At 45.2% G+C, this 20742-nt stretch overlaps 2 protein-coding genes and 1 long non-coding RNA gene across 4 annotated transcripts in view; 1 reads left to right on the top strand and 2 right to left on the bottom strand.

Moving 5' to 3' along the window:
- LOC128121818 (uncharacterized) overlaps positions 1–20742 on the top strand; it is a 98965-nt gene that overhangs the window by 59337 nt on the left and 18886 nt on the right. The window lies entirely within an intron of this gene.
- On the bottom strand, positions 7672–13834 carry LOC128121815 (keratin, type I cytoskeletal 24-like). The gene is made up of 8 exons (XM_052756833.1): positions 13166–13834; positions 12141–12223; positions 10820–10970; positions 10195–10356; positions 9971–10096; positions 9166–9383; positions 8888–8970; positions 7672–8006 (listed from the first exon to the last, which is right to left on the bottom strand). The coding sequence occupies exons 1-8, from the start codon at positions 13832–13834 to the stop codon at positions 7903–7905; spliced, it is 1596 nt and encodes a 531-aa protein (XP_052612793.1). The 3' UTR covers positions 7672–7902.
- LOC128121817 (keratin, type I cytoskeletal 24-like) lies at positions 18180–20259 on the bottom strand. Of its 2 annotated transcripts, XM_052756837.1 has the most exons (3): positions 19955–20046; positions 19304–19496; positions 18180–18366 (listed from the first exon to the last, which is right to left on the bottom strand). In XM_052756837.1, exons 2-3 carry the CDS (start codon positions 19481–19483, stop codon positions 18280–18282), a joined length of 267 nt encoding a protein of 88 aa, XP_052612797.1. In that variant the 5' UTR covers positions 19484–19496; positions 19955–20046; the 3' UTR covers positions 18180–18279. The 2 variants fall into 2 exon arrangements, with proteins under 2 accessions (XP_052612797.1, XP_052612796.1); XM_052756836.1 differs by having other exon boundaries at positions 19304–20259.

The following is a 20742-nucleotide window of genomic DNA, read 5'->3' as shown; positions in this document are numbered from 1 at the left end:
TGAAGAGATCCAGCATTAAGATAATAACGTTGATGCAACTGAGTAGCCTTTTCAAAGGCAGAACAAACTAATGTGACAGCCATACAAGTAATGGCATCAGCCCTCTGATTACCTTCACTTAGAGGTCAAGGCAATTGAGTATGAGCTCTAATATGGCCCACATAAAGGTTATGTGAGCAGGATCATATAAGTCCTTGCACTTGCAATAAATATTCATGAATGGGAGAAATGGATGGTATGTCAGCTGTTTTCTCCAAAGGCATAATTGAATGTGCCACATAAGTATTTACACTCTCATCAGAAAATATCTGTAAAGCAAGCAACAGTGCCTGCACCTCCGCCATCTGGGCAGAAGTGCCCTGGACTTTCATTCTCTTTACTATGTTACCAGAAACCACCACAGCAAAACCACGTGAAGTGCCGTCAGTAAATACCACACGGGCCTGAGGAATAGGAGTCATCTGTACTATCTTGGGAAATATAACAGGATGCAATTTAAAAAATTGGCACACATCATTGGAGGGGTAGTGAGTATCAAACCGACCCTGCATGGAGCACGTCAATATGGCCCAATCATTATCATTAGCTTGCAACCATGCTATTTGAGACTGGGTGTATGGGGTCACCACAATATCTGGCTCCTTCCCAAAAGTTTGAACACTGATCTTGATTCCCTGAAATATAATCTGAGCAACAGCCTGAGGATAAGGAGTAATGGTTTTCGCTGGAGAAGCTGGGGAATGTACCCATAGAATAGGACCTGTTTGCCAAAACACTCCAGTAGGTGAATGAGTAAAACAAAATATCAAATACAATAAGGGAGAAGAAAGATCTATATATTGCACGTGAGCCTGTTCCAGGGCCTCTTGCACTCATTGTAGGGCTATACGCTCTTCAGCTGTTAATTCACGGGGAGATAAAGGGTCAGGGTCGCCCTTTAAGACATCATACAAAGGACAAAGTTGACCTGTTGGAATCTTTAAAGTGGACCAAAGCCAGAAAGGTTTGGAAATCATTAAGTGTGCGTAGATGAGCCATATGCAGAGTAATCTTTTGTGGACGTATGCCTGTGCATAACAATTCATGACCTAAATAATGATAGGGAAAGGATACCTGTACCTTTTCTGGGGCTATTTGTAAATTAGCCAGGCTAAGAACCTTTTGTAATTTAGAAAAGGCATCAAACACAAGTATTTTATCTTTAGCAGCCAATAAAATATCATCCATAAGTCAATCACAATTAAATGTCAATGTTAGAAATTGCCACAGGGGCAGGCAAGCCAGGCTGTGTTGCTCCCATGAGAAGCATGATTTTTTTAAAGCTCTAAGATCTTGTAATAGCCGCCATTTTCCTGACTTCTTGTAGAGGCCAGTTGGGATCTCAGGATTCTTGTGAAATTATAGATATGGCCAGCACCAGAATCCAGTAATCTTTCAATCTCAATCCCATATAATTTTATTTTTAATTTAGGCTGTTTATCATTGATAACTGTTTGTCAAAACACCTTTTCTCCTGTACTTCCAAAGCCTCCAGTTCTATATCTAGGTACCATTTTGCATTTAAAATATGAAAGCAATAATAATTGAGCAGTTCTCTCATCAGCTTCTATTTCCATGGTCCTTTTTACATGTGCCAATCATAAAAGCATTCAAATCATCTCTATAGGATTTGAAGAGGTAACTTGGCAATGCTCTGGAGTATTTTTATAAATCTTAAAAAGAGGATCCTTTTTTATAGATTTCAAATAACACATTAATGCAAATAGTCAATTATTAACAATATGGACCAAACAATTTACCTGTATTTTATTTACTGGAAAAATAATTTTGTAACCTCTTTATCAGTAAGAGATTATTTTTTATGGGTTTATCTTAGCAACAACATTATTTAATAAGCTAACAACCCAAACCCTTTCAGGTGTTATATTTCTAGAATTCTAGAAAGCAACTTAAAGAGCAGAACCAAATTTTCAGTAATGATCAACAGATGAGAGCATACCTAATATACAGTTCAAAATTATGAATCCTGTTCCTTTGATTTATCTACCATGAGAATCCAACATTCATCCAAACATTTATTAAGACAAGAAAAAGAACAGAACATCCTTTATACAATAGTGATTAATATATAATTCATTAATATATAATTCATGATTAATATATAATTCATGATTATATATCATAATCACTAATTATACATAATTAACAATTATATATCATAATCATTAATTACACATAATTAATAATTATATAATGATATATAATATAATGCATGATTAATATGTAATACATTAATATATAATTCATGATTAATGTATAATTCATTCCGGCAGGGAAGCAGCATAGGGAGGACATTTGGTCAAGGCCAGCAAGCAGGCAACAGCTGCCCAAATTGGGAGGAGGCCAGGGCCCTACACTTCTACAGAACTAGTCCCTTCACAAGCTCCAGCAGGTCCTAGATGGGGTAGATGTCAGGGTGGTCCAACCCAAGGCCTGGCTGTGGACTGGGTGGTAGCTGAGCTGGTCAGTCTGGGCCACTGGGCCACCTACTTCAGGCGAGGGGGCAGAGCCAGCTCCCCTATGCAAATGCTATCAGGGTCAGTTCTCTATTGTCTGTGGTGAGGGAATGAATGGGACCATCTCTCCTGTGAGGGTTGGGACCATCTCTCTTGCTGCAATGTCCAGCAAGAGGCAGGGCCAGCAAAGGGTGGGGCAGGCTTAGCAAGGCCCTCTGATTTCATCACACACGGTCCCTGTGGCCCCCTGAGGTGACACAGGAGGCCATGAACATCTTTTTTTTTTTTTTTTTTTTTTTTTTGAGGCATGGTCTTATGTGACTCAGGCTGGTCTTGAACTCCCCATGCAGCCAAAGATGACGTTAAACTGACTTTCTTTCTGGCACCTTCCAAGTGCTAGGATCATAGCCTTGGACCACCATATATACTTATAGAAGGGGATTTTGATGTGAAAAATGATCATTGTATTCAAATTTTGAGACCTTGATGATGAAGACTATGAGTCAGATAAGATACATTAAAGAAACTGAGACCTTTGTCTAGAACAGAGGTGTCACAGTGGCTGTTTTTAAACATTGTCAAAGTTAGGGCCAGGATCAGAGCAGGAAGTTCACAGGGAGATGGATTTGGCCGATACAAGGAGAACATTTCCAATACAGCACTTGATTTAAACTGATTGGGTTGCTTTGCCAAGGGAAGAAGTTTCCGGGAGCTCTGGGCACCTTGGCCCTGTGGAATAATCTAGATTAGAATAATCCTCCAGGAGAAACTTCTGTATGAGAGCCGAGGGTAGCAGTCACCACCCATCTCGTTACAATTCTTTGGCTTCTATATTGTCAAGATTGTGAGAGAAATCAAGAGCATCGATATCAGAACGTCATGGAAAGTTTTGGGTGTGAAGTACCCATTGGGGAAAGAAAAAATTGCCTCATCTTGACAAGGTGCAACAAAACCCTCATTTGCATTAAAACCAACAGAGAGACTAGAACAAAACAAAACAAAGCAAAAAACCCAACCTTCCTCATTTCCTCTCTCCCTCTCATCTCCCTCCCTCCCTCCCTTCCTCTGCCCCTCCCTCCCTCCCTCCCTCCCTCCCTCTCTCTGTTCTTTTCTTTCTTCCTGTGAGAGGGTTGTGTATCCCGGCTGGCCTATGGGCCATCATGGCTGGGTCTGTTTGGTGCTAAGGATGGAACCCAGGATTGCACACATGTTGTGCAATCACCAAGCCATACCCCAACTCCTAGGATTTTTTTTTTTTGTGGTATATATTTCGGTCAAGTAACAAAAAAATCATTTAAAATAATTTATTTACAGATAGCCATAAGCAAGGAGAAAAGGGTGAAGTTCCCAACCCATGACCTTTGGGGGTCACTTAAACCTGAGTACTGCCCAGCTCCACTCTGCCACTAAGGAGAAAGCTGGAGCCGAGCGGCACACCTCCTGTGGCAGTTTTGCTATGAGCTCCCCATGCCTCCACATTGGAAAAACCACACCAGATCCTACTCTCTGTCTACCTGCCCAAGCGCGGAATATGTGGCAATTCTAAGATGCCCACTCCTATGCTGTTAAACTGCTATCTTTTTTTTTTTTTAATAAGGTGATTGGGCCTGGAGATGGCTCAGCAGTTGGGAGTGCCTGCTGCGCCTGAGGAAGGACACAAGTTTGATTCCCAGCACCTACCTGGTGGCTGTAGCTCAGGGGATTGAGTATCTCTGACTTCTTCAGCACCTCACTCAACTGCACACACCTGCACGTGAACAACCACACATACATCATAGAGAAAAAAATCTAAACAATTTGAAAGGGTGGCTGCTGTGCTACCTCAGCATTTCCTTTCTTTACCAGCATTTCAGGTAAGACTTGAAGTTACAGATGAGTACATTCCTTTTAGAAGGTTTTGATCTTTTTACCCACCCTGTTATCCAATGTCACATTTGATTTATTGATAATGATTTAAAGTGATTTCTTATTTGTGACATTTTGTTACTGTGGGAGTTGGCTTGGAAACATCGCTTGAAGCACATTTCAGGTGAGTTTTGTCCTTCTCTTTGTCTCCTCTTGTCTGACCTACCTGCTGATTCCATGAGGTCACCAGGCAAGTTCGGCCTTGTTCCTTAGAGCCTGGCGTCCTTAGCACTCTTTCCAGCTGGCTGCCAGGCACCTGGCCTGTAACCTCCGTGAAGACAGATGACATTTCAAGCATTCTCATCCTTTTTGTCCATCGCCCCTTAAGATCACAAAGACGAGAACAGCTCTGTGAATCTCTGAATTAGAAGTTGGCATTAGGTAAAAATCCAGTTGCTGCTAGCCATGGTGGCTCTTCCTCCTGGCCAAGTTCACACGGAGGGAGTGCTACTTTTTTAAAAGTCACTGGAGAGCTGAACCGCAGAGTTCTCATACAAATCCTTTCCTGCTGTGAAGCACAAACATCATTTTTGGACAGGGAATAATGTGCAAACTCTAAGTTCTTAATGTCTTATTCAGTCCTCTAAATAAATTTCATGATCCAATGGGATTCAGTAGCTTATTATTAAGAATGTCGCACACCCTAAGGGGCGGGTTCTGTTGCAATGCTATACCTTGGTGCACACAGCTGGACTTTTCCTTCCGCAAACAATCCTTTCATACTAACGCATCATGGTAACACTGGCCAAGGGAGCAGGGCTCTCACTCCAGGGAGTTTTCTGAGTAGATTCATAGTTTGCTTTGATAGAAGGGTTGAAGGGTACTGGAGGCCATGGGTCATATCAGTTGTAAAGTAGGACTAGGTAGTTAGGACCCACAGCTGGAAAACCAGCTCTGGGAAGACTCCTGGTCAATGGCTGACTTGGGGTGGCTGGATGGTGCTGCACAGGACAGACTTCCACTTCTGGAAACATCAAGGCCTCATCATTTGGGTCATGTTTCTACTTCGGTCATTCTTAACCTTTGAGTAGAACTCTCCTGAGTTTTCTTTACTGTATGGAGGTAATGAGAAAAGCCTTGGCCTCTTACAAGGCCACACTTTCTTTTCACGCTCTGATCTTACCCTTGAGTTATCTCTCTTGGTTCTGTGGTGGGTGACTGAACAAGTTATAGGTACCTGAGTGTTTCTATTTTTAAGCACAGAAAACAGATTTATTCAAGAAAAATGAAGAAGAACTCCCAAGAGTAGGAGGGACACCAAGAGAGGAATTCACTGAAATTCATTTTTAAAAAGATTGATTTTTTATTGTATTTTAATGATGTATATATGTGTATAGGTGCCTGTATATGAGTGTAAGATGCCTATGGAGGACAAAGGCATCAGAGCCCCTGGAGTTGGAGTTACAGGTGGTTGTGAGCCACCCAATGTGGGTGCTGGAAAATGAACTCAGTTTCTCTATAAGAATAGTACACGCTCTTAAACATCTGAGCTATCTCTCCAGCCATGATATTCATTTTTTAATGTTTTCTTCAATATGCTTAGATTATGAAATCCTAAATTTTCAGTTGTTTTTGATGATTAAGGTTGATAGTCTGTAATTCTTCTTGGTTTTATACTTGAAGTTATCAGCTTTGTGAACCAAGTTCAGGTTCATTTGTGTGTGGATGTGTGGATACAAGGTCTCTTCTTTGGCTTGGAGATGACTGATTAGTCTAGATTGGCTGGTCAGGGCAAGTCAACGATCCATCCACCTGTCTCTGCCTCCCTCGTGCTAGAATTACAAATGTGCACTCCATGCCTGGCTTTTAAAAATATGAATTCTAGGAACTGTACTCAGCTTACTTTACCAGCTGAGCTGTGGCTCCAACCCAGGCTCATTGCTTGATAATTTTAAATTTGGTTCTCTGTGTCATGTTTTGTGAATTTTTTTTTCCTTCCACGACTGGCTTATGGAGTTGTTCTCCAAGTTGTGATATGGTCAATATGAAATTCTTTGTGTGAAGTACTTTCGTTAGCCAGTCTGGCTAGATCTTCAGCCTGGTTCTTCCTGGGGCGTGAACCATCCAACCAGAACTCTCTGGTTTTTATCACCAAGACAGAGTTCTGAGCCTTTAGAGATGCCTTGCAAAAGAAGGAAGGGGCCACGACCACCTGTGGGGTCAAGGTCTCCAGTGTGGAGAGTCGGGGAAAGAAATACCAGCTCTACCAACTGGTAAGTTTTGGTTAGAGTTCTGGCTATAATTGGCAAAGGAACAAGCTCCAAACATATCTTCTCTTTGGGGCTTTTAAAGTGTTAAGAAATCAGATTCCCCCGCCCTCCCGCCCCCAAAAAAAAAAAAAAGAAATCAGATCCTATGTCACAAGTACAACCGTCTTTCTCTATGGTCTTTATTTGGTCATTTCTTAATGTCTCCATACACACAATGTGTCATTTCTGTGATGTGTTTGGCAAATACTGTGTAATCAAGTCCTACACCAATCTTTTTTTTTTTTTTTTTTGAGACAGGGTCTCATGTAGCTCAGGCTAGCCTCAAACCTGCTGTGTAGCTGGGGATGACATTGTGTTCCTGACTTTCCTGCCTCTGCTTCCCAAGTGCTGGAATTTATAGGTGTGTGCCACCATAGAGGACTGAAGTTCTTTACCATGAACACCCTTTAGTACCTGCTGTCTTAATGTTTGGTTTTCCTCTCACTGACAATATCAACTTTGTACTGTTGTTCAGACAGGGTCTCAGTCTGTAGCCTTGGCTAGTCTGGAATTCAATGTGTCACCACCTGGAACTTGTGTCATTTCCACCATTTCAGCCTCCTGAGTGCTGAGATCACAGGTGTGAACAGCCACGACCAGCTGTGACCTTATTTAAGGACTTGGCATATCTTTTTCTAAATATATGGAACACGTGTTCAGGGATTGACACAAAGAAATAGGCATTGATGAATTATACGGTGATCATTTTCATAATTTAATCCTTGTCTGTTGATTCCAGTGTTAGGGACATTGAGGTCTACTTCTGGCTGTGGTGTCATTCTTGTCTTGTGTGATGTTAAAAACCCACATGCTAACTGGCTGATGTCTTCACTTAGGAAGGAAGTCATCAATAGTGAATAATTAATTCATTATAAATAATAAATAATGACTTAAGGTTAATAACACAACAATGAGCTGTCAATCACAACTCCATCCCTGGGTAAAATATTAAATTTCTTAGGAACATAAATATCCAGGAATGACTTTGTTAGTTTGCAGAAGTAAGTTTATTGAAGCACAGAGTCAGCCAGAGCTAATTTCTCCCTTCTACTTTTTAAAGAATGTTCTAATAAGGAAATAAGAGGATGCAGGAAATGGGCTGGTCAGCTAATTCTGGACAGCAGGTTTTCTTGGGAGTGAGTCCGCACGATGGTCAGGCTGGTGTGGCTCTTCACCGGCTCCCCTGCTCCATTGTTTCCTTTGACAGATGCTTCTGCTGATCTGGAAACTGCTTATTTTAGTCTCACTTCTGAAATGTTGCTGGCTTGGGAGGAGACAACTTTGCCATCTACCACTTCCTCTATGATGGTCTTCGACACTCTTGTCTTGTTGGGATCTGAAAATCACGGGACAGGACTAAGAGGTCAGTCTGAAAATGTCGCTGATGCCCAGAGCAGGAGAAAGTCTGAGCTTGCTGACTGTGTTCTCTGCTTAAGATATTGTCAGCAGCTGTGTACATTTTAACATTTATTTTTAAAGTGCGTGTGCGTGCGCATTCGTGTGTGTGTGTGTGTGTGTGTGTGTGTGTGTGTGTGTGTGTGTGTGTGTGTAGGTAGGTAGGTAACATGCATTTATGTGTGTGCATGTGGAAGTCAGAGGACAACATCGGTTATGGTTTCCCAGGCAACATCCACCTCCTTTTTTTGGAGTCAGGGTCTCTCACTAGCCTGGAACTTGCCAATGGTCTGGCCAGTCAGAAAGCTCCAGCAATCTACCTGTCTTTACCCTTCCCCGGCCTTAGAACTATAAGTCCATAAGTCTGTGACACCTGTGATGCCTGGATTTTTTTTGTTTGTTTGTTTGTTTGTTTTATTTTTCCCCCATGAATTCTGGGGTTAAACTCTGGTCCTTATACATGGAAGGGAAGACTTCTGACTGAACTGTTTCCCCAGCCCAACAGTAAAAAGATACAACATGTAAAACATGCTTTTCAGCCGGGGCGGTGGTGGCGCACGCCTTTAATCCCAGCACTCGGGAGGCAGAGCCAGGCGGATCTCTGTGAGTTCGAGGCCAGCCTGGGCTACCAAGTGAGTTCCAGGGAAGGCGCAAAGCTACACAGAGAAACCCTGTCTCGAAAAACCAAAAAAAAAAAAAAAAAAAAAAAAAACAACAACAACAAAAAACCATGCTTTTCATTGTAAAATACTCTTCAGTGACAATCCATTATAAAACACTTTTAGATGGGAACACTGTCGTCAACATTAAGAAAATGTCTACCTTTTCCTTGGCCAGAACAGCTCCCGGATCTCAAGTCACTCAATACCAAATGGCTGGATACTAAGTTTCGATAATCAGATCCTCTGGAGACAAGAAGAAAGAATGGCATTTTCCTTTGAAAAGGTGGGAGAATCTCTCCAGCTCCCGGAGGCCCCAGGGTGCAGCTTTGGGTGTATCTGTTGTTACCTTACTACCTTTTAAGTCCATGCCCGACCCCTCCCCCATTCCCTCTTTGATTTCACAAGCCCACCTCCTGCATCTCAGCGGCTTTCACTCACCCTCCCTCTCCACTGAGCAGGCGCCTATAGGTCTCGATCTCCTCCTCCAGGCGTGTCTTGATGTTCAGCAGGCATTCATACTCTGCATTCTGGCATTGTGTCTCACCCCGAATCTGGCCGAGCTGCTCCTCCACATTGCTAATCTGTGTCTGGATGCCAGACAGCTGAGCCATGTAGCCAGCTTCTGTATCAGCCAGGGTCCCTTCCAGAGAGCATTTCTAAGATAAAGAGAAAAGAAACATTCATGTGGAAAGTAAGTCCATGCATGATTTGGGAAAACGTCTGAGTTTTGTATGAGTAGTATGCTTTCCTCTGCTATGGGTACAATCTATACTGTCGTTGTCTCTTTAACTTTCCTTGGCACAACTCAGATCAAATCTTTACTGGAAATAGAGTTGTCCTGTGTGTGCGTGTGTACATGTGTGTGTGGAGCCAGATGTTGACATGTGTGTCTTCCTCTGTTACCCTAGACACTTCAAGACAGGGCCTCTCACGGCAACTGTAGTTCACCACTCTGGCTAGATTAGTCAGGGATCCATCTGTTTCCGTGCACCCCACATCCCCAAGTGGGTGCTGGGGATCTGAACTGTGGTCCTCACGCTTGCACAGCAGATGCTTTCCCTGTAGAGCCATCTCCCCAGCCCCAGAGAGCAGCAGCATGCTTGACTCTTTATGCTCTCTAGCAGAAAAACAGTTTTCCTTTTTCTGTGTTTATGGGCTATCGGTCATCTTGGCAAAGGAGGACAACTCCTCTGCTTAACTCTGTTGGAGAGTGAAAAACTAACAAACAGCTCTCGGGACGTACCAGGGCCAGCTGGGATTGAAGCTCAATTTCCAAGGCTTGCATGGTGCGCCTCAGTTCCGTTATCTCGTTCTTGGCAGAGTTGGCCGCCCCAGCGTCTGTAGAGATTTGGGCTTGCAGGGATGCACTCTAAATGGAAATCAAGCACAGTTGTCATAGGCTGCAGCAGCAGAGGTGGTGGCCCGTGAGCAGGGATGCAGATGGAGGTTTTTGGTGCAGCACCATACCCTTTCGTTGAACTGTTTCTCTGCTTCCTGGCGGTTCTGCTCAGCCAGCGCCTCATATTGTGCCCTCATGTCATTTAGTAGTTTGGTCAGGTCGGTTCCTGGGGCAGCATTCATTTCTACTGTCACATCTCCTCCAGAGCTTCCTTGCATGCCCTTCATTTCCTAGCATAGAGGGATTAAAAAAGGCGCCCCACTGATGCGATTACAAGCTGCCACTTTCTTTTTTTTCTTTTTAAATTTTATTTATTTATTTATTTATTGTTTGTTTGTTTGTTTGTTTTTGAGACAGGATTTCGCTGTGTAGCTTTGAGCCTTTCCTGGAACTCAATCTGTAGCCCAGGCTGGCCTCGAACTCACAGAGATCTGCCTGCCTCTGTCTCCCAAGTGCTGGGATTAAAGGCGTGTGCCACCACTGCCCGGCTTGCAAGCTGCCACTTTCTAAAGCATGTGTCACTGGAAACATCTGAAACCGTGACAGCCCCGGGGAACTTTAAGATGCAACATACTCTCTGGCCATTGGATGTGTGGGGAGTTCATTTAGTAAAACCGAGTTCACTTTTGTAGACTAGAGATCATGGAAAATACGGACGGCAGGGCTGCTCATGCATGCCAGGCTCATTCCTACCTCCTCATGGTTCTTCATCAGGAGGACCATCTCCTCGGTGAGACTCTCGAATTGTATCTCCAAGTCAGACTGATTCATGGTAAGGTCATCCAGCACTTTCCTCAGGCCGTTAATGTCGGCATCTGTATCCTGCTGCATTAAACTATCACACCTGGAAGGCGTGCAGGAAGGCAGGTGAGGGGACTCATATCAAAGTACCTCTCTTTCTTTTCTTTTCTTTTTTTTTTTTTTTTTAGAGACAGGGTTTTTCTGTGTAGTTTTGGTGCCTGTCCTGGATCTCACTCTGTAGACCAGGCTAGCCTCAAACTCACAGAGATCCGCCTGGCTCTGCCTCCCGAGTGCTGGGATTAAAGGCGTGTGGCACCACCGCCCGGCCTCTATGTTTTTTAAATTTATTTTTACTCTATGTTCACTGGTGTTCTGCCTGCATGTATGTCTGTGTGAGGGTGTCAGAAGCCCTGGAACTGGAGTTACAGGCAGGTGTTAGCTTCTATGTGGGTATTAGGAGTTGAACTCAGGTCCTTTGGAAGAGCAGCCAGTTCTCTTAACCGCTGAGCCATCTCTCCATCCCAGGAGTACCTCTCTTTCACACTCCTGGAAAAAGTTTTGACCTTGAAGCACTGTTTTTCATTTTTCTCTCTGTGTGTAACCCTTGGCCTTTGTGGGGGAAGTTCTCTAACTGTTGAACTACATTTCCAGCCACCCCCAACTATTTGATAAATAAAATTGGCTGAGATTTTTTTTGATAATTTTTTAAAATCTCATAAAGAAAAATAATTTCTAATATTAATTCTAGCCATGTACAATATATTTCTAAGAGTTATCAGCCTTAGTTTCCTCTCTCCCCTCCCTAGTTCCTCCCTCCCTCCCACTCTGTCTTGCTTTCCCTTCCCTTCCTTCTCTTCCAACAGTGGTCTCTAAAATTTGCTCCTGTGAGCCATGCGTGGGAGTTCACCCTTGTAACATAGCAGTCTGGAGCTAGAGGCAGGAAGGTGAAGAGTTCAAGGCCAGCCTCAGTTCCATAGTGAGTTTGACTCCAGTCTGGGCTACACAAGCCTCTGTCTAAAAACAAAACAAAACAAAACAAAACAACAAAACCACCAACCACCCCCCCCCCACACCCCCCCCCCCCCCCCCCCCCCCCCCCCCGCCACCGCCCCAAACCAAACAAATAGCAAAACAATAAAAGAAAACCATCCACGTTCACCCCCTGGTCTATTTCTGAATTTAGGTCGTGATCCTCCAAAGGGCTTTTCCCTCAACAGTTGGGCTGTGTTTTAGTCCCTATGGTAGGAGTTTTCAAGGATTTCGAGTGTCTTACTTCATCCTGAAGTCATCCGCAGCCAGTCTAGCATTGTCGATCTGCAGAGCCATCCTGGCATTTTCAATGGTGGATGCAGTGATCTAGGAAAGAGGGAAGATTGAATCCTAGCTGATCTTTCTTTCTTTTTTGACACCTACCTGTGAGGGCTGACATCTCCTATGTCATAAACTCTTAAAGGGGGGTTGGCCTGTAGACTTACTTAGCCGTGGCACATGTACACTTAGCACCACGGATCTCTGCAACTGGAAACAGCTTCCACAGTTATTAGGGTAGACAAAGGACACTGCTTTATGGAATGCTGTCCTCTGCCTACTTCTACTGCTTGGAAGATCAGTCATTTCCTCACCAACTGAAGGAACTAATGTGAACACATAATTTCACTTAAAAACATACGACTCATACAACTATGGCTGAAATTTTCAGTTTATTATGCAACACTTCACCAGATTCTATAGGAAGAATAGTCCTAACGATGAATCCGGAAAGACACAAAAATGCACAAACCTGTCAGAATGAGTCATGAAGTAATTAGGTCACACTAATTATCCATTGAGTATACCATCATTCTCATATACCTGTCAGTTGGCTATCCATCATTGTATGAATCTGATACTCACATTTGAGATTCAGACAGAATACTGTGGTTGTATGTCATACATTCAGAGAGAATTTAAAGGGCTGCCATAATTAGGATACAGGAGGACCCATTTTGCACACATGACTTAACATTTCATTACTGAGCCCTTGAGATGGCTCAGCAGGTCAGGACACTTGCTGCTATGTCTGAGCTGAGTTTGAGCCCCGGGACTCAACGGCAGGAGGAGAGAACCAGCTCCCATGAGTTGTCCCCTGACTTCCACACCTGTGCCACGGCATGCGTGCATGTCCCCCCTGGCCCGCCCCCTGTACACACAGGTGGACACACGTACACACACAAATAAATGTAAACAGAAATTCATCGTAGTATACGATCTGAATAAAAGTGAAAGCCAGTCCATAAGCACGCAGCTACGGAGTCCCACCTGGTTCTTCAGATCTTCTATGACTGGCCAGTATCTGCTGTAGTCTCTCCCAGCTTCCCCTTTTCCAGACCTGTGCTTGCCATACCACTCCTTGATTTTCGTCTCCAGGTCAGTGTTGGCCTCCTCCAGGGCTCGCACCTTGTCCAGGTAGCTGGCCAGACGGTCATTGAGGTTCTGCATGGTTTGCTTTTCACTTCCAGAGAGAAGGCCCCCATCACTGCCACTGACACCACCAAGGCCACCTCCCATACTACCTCCATAGCTAGAGAAGCCTCCACTAGAACCCCCACCAAAGCCAGAGCCTCCACCAAAGCCAGAACCCCCACCAAAGCCAGAATCCCCACCAAAGCCAGAGCCCCCACCAAAGCCAGAGGCCCCACCAAAGCCAGAGCCCCCACTAAATCCAGAACTTCCACCAAAGCCAGAGACTGCTCCAAACCCACCCTTTACTGCGCAGCTACCAAAGCCCCCTCCAATGCCGCTCCCTAAGCCTCCGCCCAGCCCACAGCTGCCACTGCTTCCCTGGAAGCCCCAGGAAGAACCTCCTCCCAGCCCACAGCTGCCTCCACTGCTGAAGGGGCTTCCACCTGAGCACACCCTGCTGCCCGTGGCCCCCGAGGAAGAGGAGACTCGGGAGGAGCAGGAGCCTCTCTGAGCTGAGCAAAACATGCTGTTTCTGCTGGTGCTAAGTTGTCTCTAGAGACTGGGAAAGGTGGAGTAAATGGCCTGTTCTAGTCTGCCCCTTGGCCCTTATATACACACCAGGAGGGTGTTCCTTTTCTCTGTCATTTCCTAATCCTTGTTACAGTTTTGTTAATCCCTAATTGGATACTTTCTTTTCCATGAACCTACTCTACTGGCTCTTTTTATGAGGCTGGGTCAGACATTAGAAAAAATAAGGTGGAGCCCATATCTTTTTTTTTTTTTTCCTTTTCGGAATTACTGTTTTAATCTTTGAGAGGTTTTGATTTCTAGTAATTCCTTCAGAAAATATAATTTCATTCAATTTGCTTCATGATTTCCCAACGTCAGAGTGTACCCCATTTACTGAATGTAATTAAAACCCTCAGTGTGATGAGAGAGAACATTTCTCAACATGTAGCTTTTGCTTGTATTGTTATCAAAGTCAAAATTAGCATTAGCACCAGAACTGATTTTGCATTTAATGGAGCTCTCCCCTCTTTGATTTGGTTATTTCTTTCTTGGTAATTTAAGATGAACTGATGCGTTTTCCTTTTTTTCTTCACAGTTGATAAGAAAAGTTAATCATATATTTCCCTGTGAGTATTGTTGGACACGCTCATTCAGGCAGATACTGACTGAGAATGACCAGACAAGGCTTCAGATTGTTCTAGCATGGACCATGGTGAGGCCGTAAATGCCTCATCCACGCCTAAGATTCAGCTCTGGTCCTCCTTGCCCCACTTCCCACCTTGAGATAAGGTCTGGTATAGTCTAGATAGCGGAAGAAGCACTTGCCTTTCTGATCCTCCTGCCTATAGGCATGTGTCACCACACTTAGTTTTGTCTTGGGCTGGGGACGGAACCTGGGACTTCGTGGTCTCTAGGCAAGCTCACTACCAGATGAGAGATTCCACCAGCTCTCTCTTAGTCTTAAAAGCAAGATATCAAGTCTTCAGAAAGGGAGAGGAACTGATGCTTGCTGCTCCCGTCTCTGTTTTGAAGGCCACTGGAAAAGAGGAATCTGAAACCACTGTTAATATACAAAGGAGCCACTTACACTTGGGGAAATCTGAAGTGTGTTCCAATCTGTCCAGTCTTTGCTTAGGTTTTTCTGTTTTTGTCTAAGGGGTATTTAGAAAAGAGGACCTTCATCTCTGATAACTCATGCTATGGTTAGTATTATCAAATCATTGGATCTTCAGTTCTGGGACCTTCCCTGTACCCTTCCTGCTTTGTGTTGTGTTATCCTTCTGTGGTATAGATATTTCCTTTTCTTTTGGCTACTAGTTCCTCTGATTTAAAAGTGTCACTTGAAGCCGGGCGGTGGTGGCGCACGCCTTTAATCTCAGCACTCGGGAGGCAGAGGCAGGAGGATCTCTGTGAGTTCGAGGCCAGCCTGGTCTACAAAGTGAGTTCCAGGAAAGGCACAAAACTACAGAGAAACCCTGTCTCGAAAAACCAAAAAAAAAAAAAAAAAAAGTGTCACTTTAAACAATAGCAATTCTGGGTGGTGGTGGTACAAGCCTTTAATCCCAGCACTTGAGAGGCAGAGGTAGGTGGATCTCTGTGAGTTCGAGGCCAGCTTGGTCTTTAGAGCGAGTTCCAGGACAGCCAAAGCTAAACAGAGAAACCGTGTCTAGAAAAATCAAAAAGACAACAAACAAACAAAGAGTCTAGCCATGGGGCAGGTGAGATGGCTCAGCAGATAAAGGTGCTTGCTGCCAAGTCTGCCCACCCAAATTTGATACTTGGACCCAAGTGGAAGGAGAGAATTGATTGCTGTAAGTTTTCACCCGACCTTCAGAATTCACTGCAGCGTGTGCACACTGGAGAGCACATACACATACAGAATAAACATGTGTAAATTAAAAAATATAGAAGATCCCCAGTGTTTGACTCCACTTGTATTAAGTTCCTGAATTAGTCAAAGTCATAGACATAGACAGTGGATGGGTGGTGCCAGTGGCTGGGCGGGGTGGGAGGGCATGCCACAGGAGCTGTTGAATTGGTTGAGAGTATGAGCCTTGCAGTGTGGCAAGGCTTCAGTGGGTCAGTTGCACAGACAATGTGAGCATGCTCAACACTGTTGAACTGTATATGTCAAGTGATTATGATGGTAAGCTTGATGTGTGCATTTCATGACCATTTTAAAAAGGTGTCCTTTGTAAAGGTGTAAATGCCTCTGAGTGTTCCTTAGCTTTGTACTCAAGTGACTGAGGTTTCCTAGTTGAAACGTTCTCCCTTATCTTGGCGGTCGTTTAAATCTTGGGTATTCTTTAATCTTTGTTCAGCCTTTTTCCTTCGTTAACTTTTACTTAAGCTGTTCTTATTGTTTGTCTTGATTAAATTAGGTGGTAATTACCTTTATTATTTGTGTGTGCATGCACATGGGCTAGACTGGCTGGCCAAAAAGGCTCAAGGGTCTACCTGCCTCTGCCTCCCTCCCTGTACCTCCCTTTTGACATGGGTTCTGGGAATCAAATGCAGAGACCGGCAAGTGAGTGAGTGTTTCTTCCTTTGTAGATTATGAAGTGGGATCTTTCCACTCTGATAAATTGGGCTAAGGAGGTTTTAAGAAAGGAACAAAGGTGAGCAAGAAATCTGATGGAACTTAGAAGCCGAAGAGCCCCGGGCAGAGAGCTTTATGTTTCAGAACAAGAAGAGACAGCATTCAAAGGGGTTGAACTTCTCCTCTGTTTGTGGTGCTTCTGTAGCTGTTATCTGTGCTGGAGGCTTTTGATGGCTTCATTTATGATGCGTTTTAGGATATCTGAGGTCCTCTTCCCTCCCATTCTCCCCCCTCCCTCCCTCCCCCCCTCCCTCCCTCCCATTCTCCCCCCCCTCCCTCCCCTCCTCCCTCCCTCCCTTCCCCCCTCCCTCCCTCCCCCCCCTCCCCCCCTCCCTCCCTCCCCTCCTCCCCCTCCTCCCCCCTCCCTCCCCCCTCCCCCTCCCCCCTCCCTCCCTACCCCCTCCCTCCCTCCCCCCCTCCTATGGTTCTCCTTCCTTAGGATCATCAGTGCACTGGTCCACGAGGGTGGAAGAAGCAGAAGTGAGGAACAGGGTTTGGATGGCTGTGGGTGTGCTGGAGACAGCCCTCTGGGAGATGACTTCAGTGAATCAGCTCAGCTTTATTCCAGAGTATAGGAAATATATAGGATTGTGGAGCCTGGGGACAAGCTCTCATTTGCATTAAGTGGTACGCTCCTGTCATAACGCTTCCTATGTGGCAGCAGGGCCCTATAGCAAAGCTCCTAATATTGGACTTAGTTACCTTGTGCGCAGCAGGGGAGGAGTCTAGCAGGAACTGTGCCTCAGTCATGCTAGAGATAAACCAGGCATCCAGGCTTAGAGATGGCTTTCAGATAAGGTCAGTCCTTTGGGCCTAGAGACATTCTTTAGATAAGAGCAGGTAGACAGCAGGAAGTCTGGATGTGGGGGGGGGGGCTGGGGGCTGGAGAGGGAGTCCTCATGTTGTTGAGCTTTGGAGAGAGCAGACAGGCCATGATAGACTGCAACCTCTGGCTAGCAGGGCCTTCCAACTCCTTCCTTCCTTCCTTCCTTCCTTCCTTCCTTCCTTCCTTCCTTCCTTCCTTCCTTCCTTCTTGCTCTACTTATTTGCAATTCTGGGGCTCCAACCGAGGGACCCAGGGAGTTACACATGCTGGCAATGTTCCACAGTGATGGACATTCTTAATTGTGTGTGTGTGTGTGTTTGTGTGTGTGTAACCAGTTGTGCAGAAGAGTGTAGAGGTCAGAGGTTGACTTCAGAAAGACTTTTTCTTTCATTTCTCTATACCACCATCCTCATCCTCATGGTCACCAAGACAGAGTCTCTTACTGAACCTGGAGCTCATCATTTCAGCTGCACCAGCTGCCCTGCAGGCCCCTGGGATCCACCTGTCTCTGTCCCCTCAGTGCTGGGGTTACAAGTGTGTGCAGAGGGCTGTGTGTGCAGAGGGCCTTGAGTGCAGAGGGCCTTGAGTGCAGAGGGCCATGAGCGCAGAGGGCCATGAGCGCAGAGGGCTGTGTGTGCAGAGGGTCGTGAGCACAGAGGGCCATGAGCTCAGAGGGCTGTGTGTGCAGAGAGCCATGTGTGGGAGTTCACCATTGTAACATAGCAGTCTGGAGCTAGAGGCAGGAAGGTGAAGAGTTCAAGGCCAGCGTCAGTTCCATAGTGAGTTTGACTCCAGTCTGGGCTACACAAGCCTCTGTCTAAAAACAAAACAAAACAAAACAACAACCCCCCCCACGCCCCCCCTAACCCCGCCGCCCCAAACCAAACAAATAGCAAAACAATAAAAGAAAACCATCCACGTTCACCCCTGGTCTATTTCTGAGTTTAGGTCGTGATCCTCCAAAGGGCTTTCGCCCTCAACAGTTGGGCTGTGTTTTAGTCCCTATGGTAGGAGTTTTCAAGGATTTGGCGTGTCTTACTTCATCCTGAAGTCATCCGCAGCCAGTCTAGCATTGTCGATCTGCAGAGCCATCCTGGCATTTTCAATGGTGGCTGCAATGATCTAGGAAAGAGGGAAGATTGAATCCTAGCTGATCTTTCTTTTTTGACACCTACCTGTGAGGGCTGACATCTCCTATGTCATAAACTCTTAAAGGGGGGTTGGCCTGTAGACTTACTTAGCCGTGGCACATGTACACTTAGCACCACGGATCTCTGCAACTGGAAACAGCTTCCACAGTTATTAGGGTAGACAAAGGACACTGCTTTATGGAATGCTGTCCTCTGCCTACTTCTACTGCTTGGAAGATCAGTCATTTCCTCACAGACTGAAGGAACTAATGTGAACACATAATTTCACTTAAAAACATACGACTCATACAACTATGGCTGAAATTTTCAGTTTATTATGCAACACTTCACCAGATTCTATAGGAAGAATAGTCCTAACGATGAATCCGGAAAGACACAAAAATGCACAAACCTGTCAGAATGAGTCATGAAGTAATTAGGTCACACTAATTATCCATTGAGTTAACCATCATTCTCATATACCTGTCAGTTGGCTATCCATCATTGTATGAATCTGATACTCACATTTGAGATTCAGACAGAATACTGTGGTTGTATGTCATACATTCAGAGAGAATTTAAAGGGCTGCCATAATTAGGATACAGGAGGACCCATTTTGCACACATGACTTAACATTTCATTACTGAGCCCTTGAGATGGCTCAGCAGGTCAGGACACTTGCTGCTATGTCTGAGCTGAGTTTGAGCCCCGGGACTCAACGGTAGGAGCAGAGAAGCAGCTCCCATGAGTTGTCCCCTGACTTCCACACCTGTGCCACGGCATGCGTGCATGTCCCCCCTGGCCCGCCCCTGTACACACAGACGGACACACGTACACACACAAATAAATGTAAACAGAAATTCATCGTAGTATACGATCTGAATAAAAGTGAAAGCCAGTCTATAAGCACACAGCTACGGAGTCCCACCTGGTTCTTCAGATCTTCTATGACTGGCCAGTATCTGCTGTAGTCTCTCCCAGCTTCCCCTTTTCCAGACCCGTGCTTGCCATACCACTCCTTGATTTTCGTCTCCAGGTCAGTGTTGGCCTCCTCCAGGGCTCGCACTTTGTCCAGGTAGCTGGCCAGACGGTCATTGAGGTTCTGCATGGTTTGCTTTTCACTTCCAGAGAGAAGGCCCCCATCACTGCCACTGACACCACCAAGGCCACCTCCCATACTACCTCCATAGCTAGAGAAGCCTCCACTAGAACCCCCACCAAAGCTTGAGGCCCCACCAAAGCCAGAACCCCCACCAAAGCCAGAGCCCCCACCAAAGCCAGAACCCCCACCAAAGCCAGAACCCCCACCAAAGCCAGAGCCCCCACCAAAGCCAGAACCCCCACCAAAGCCAGAGCCCCCACCAAAGCCAGAGCCCCCACTAAATCCAGAACTTCCACCAAAGCCAGAGACTGCTCCAAACCCACCCTTTACTGCGCAGCTACCAAAGCCCCCTCCAATGCCGCTCCCTAAGCCTCCGCCCAGCCCACAGCTGCCACTGCTTCCCTGGAAGCCCCAGGAAGAACCTCCTCCCAGCCCACAGCTGCCTCCACTGCTGAAGGGGCTTCCACCTGAGCACACCCTGCTGCCCGTAGCCCCCGAGGAAGAGGAGACTCGGGAGGAGCAGGAGCCTCTCTGAGCTGAGCAAAACATGCTGCTCCTGCTGGTGCTGAGCTGTCTCTAGAGACTGGGAAAGGTGGAGTAAATGGCCTGTTCTAGTCTGCCCCTTGGCCCTTATATACACACCAGGAGGGTGTTCCTTTTCTCTGTCATTTCCTAATCCTTGTTACAGTTTTGTTAATCCCTAATTGGATACTTTCTTTTCCATGAACCTACTCTACTGGCTCTTTTTATGAGGCTGGGTCAGACATTAGAAAAAATAAGGTGGAGCCCATATCTTTTTTTTCCTTTTCAGAATTACTGTTTTAATCTTTGAGAGGTTTTGATGGCTGGTAATTCCTTCAGAAAATGTAATTCCATTCAATTTGCTTCATGATTTCCCAGCGTCAGAGTGTATCCCAGGTTACTGAATGTAATTAAAACCCTCGGTGTGATGAGAGAGAACATTTCTCAACATGTAGCTTTTGCTTGTATTGTTATCAAAGTCAAAATTAGCATTAGCACCAGAACTGATTTTGCATTTAATGAAGCTCTCCCCTCTTTGATTTGGTTATTTCTTTCTTGGTAATTTAAGATGAACTGATGCGTTTTCCTTTTTTTCTTCACAGTTGATAAGAAAAGCTAATCATATATTTCCCTGTGAGTATTGTTGGACACGCTCATTCAGGCAGATACTGACTGAGAATGACCAGACAAGGCTTCAGATTGTTCTAGCATGGGACCATGGTGAGGCCGCAAATGCCTCATCC

The sequence above is a fragment of the Peromyscus californicus genome, unplaced genomic scaffold (genome assembly GCF_007827085.1).
Source record: "Peromyscus californicus insignis strain IS unplaced genomic scaffold, ASM782708v3 Scaffold_3__1_contigs__length_106647218, whole genome shotgun sequence".
In the NCBI taxonomy this organism is placed as follows: domain Eukaryota; kingdom Metazoa; phylum Chordata; class Mammalia; order Rodentia; family Cricetidae; genus Peromyscus; species Peromyscus californicus.
This window is presented reverse-complemented; position numbering and strand designations above follow the sequence as displayed.

What these genes read in the sequence shown, in the direction of transcription:
- LOC128121817 (XM_052756836.1), bottom strand. Translation starts at nt 20,026, where the DNA reads ATGTTTTGCTCAGCTCAGAGAGGCTCCTGCTCCTCCCGAGTCTCCTCT. An exon ending in TAGAAGATCTGAAGAACCAG is followed by an intron (nt 18,367 to 19,303) that starts GTGGGACTCCGT and finishes CCTCTTTCCTAG; the next exon opens with ATCATTGCAGCCACCATTGA.
- LOC128121815 (XM_052756833.1), bottom strand. Translation starts at nt 13,834, where the DNA reads ATGTTTTGCTCAGCTCAGAGAGGCTCCTGCTCCTCCCGAGTCTCCTCT. An exon ending in TAGAAGATCTGAAGAACCAG is followed by an intron (nt 12,224 to 13,165) that starts GTGGGACTCCGT and finishes CCTCTTTCCTAG; the next exon opens with ATCACTGCATCCACCATTGA. An exon ending in TGATGAAGAACCATGAGGAG is followed by an intron (nt 10,357 to 10,819) that starts GTAGGAATGAGC and finishes CCTCTATGCTAG; the next exon opens with GAAATGAAGGGCATGCAAGG.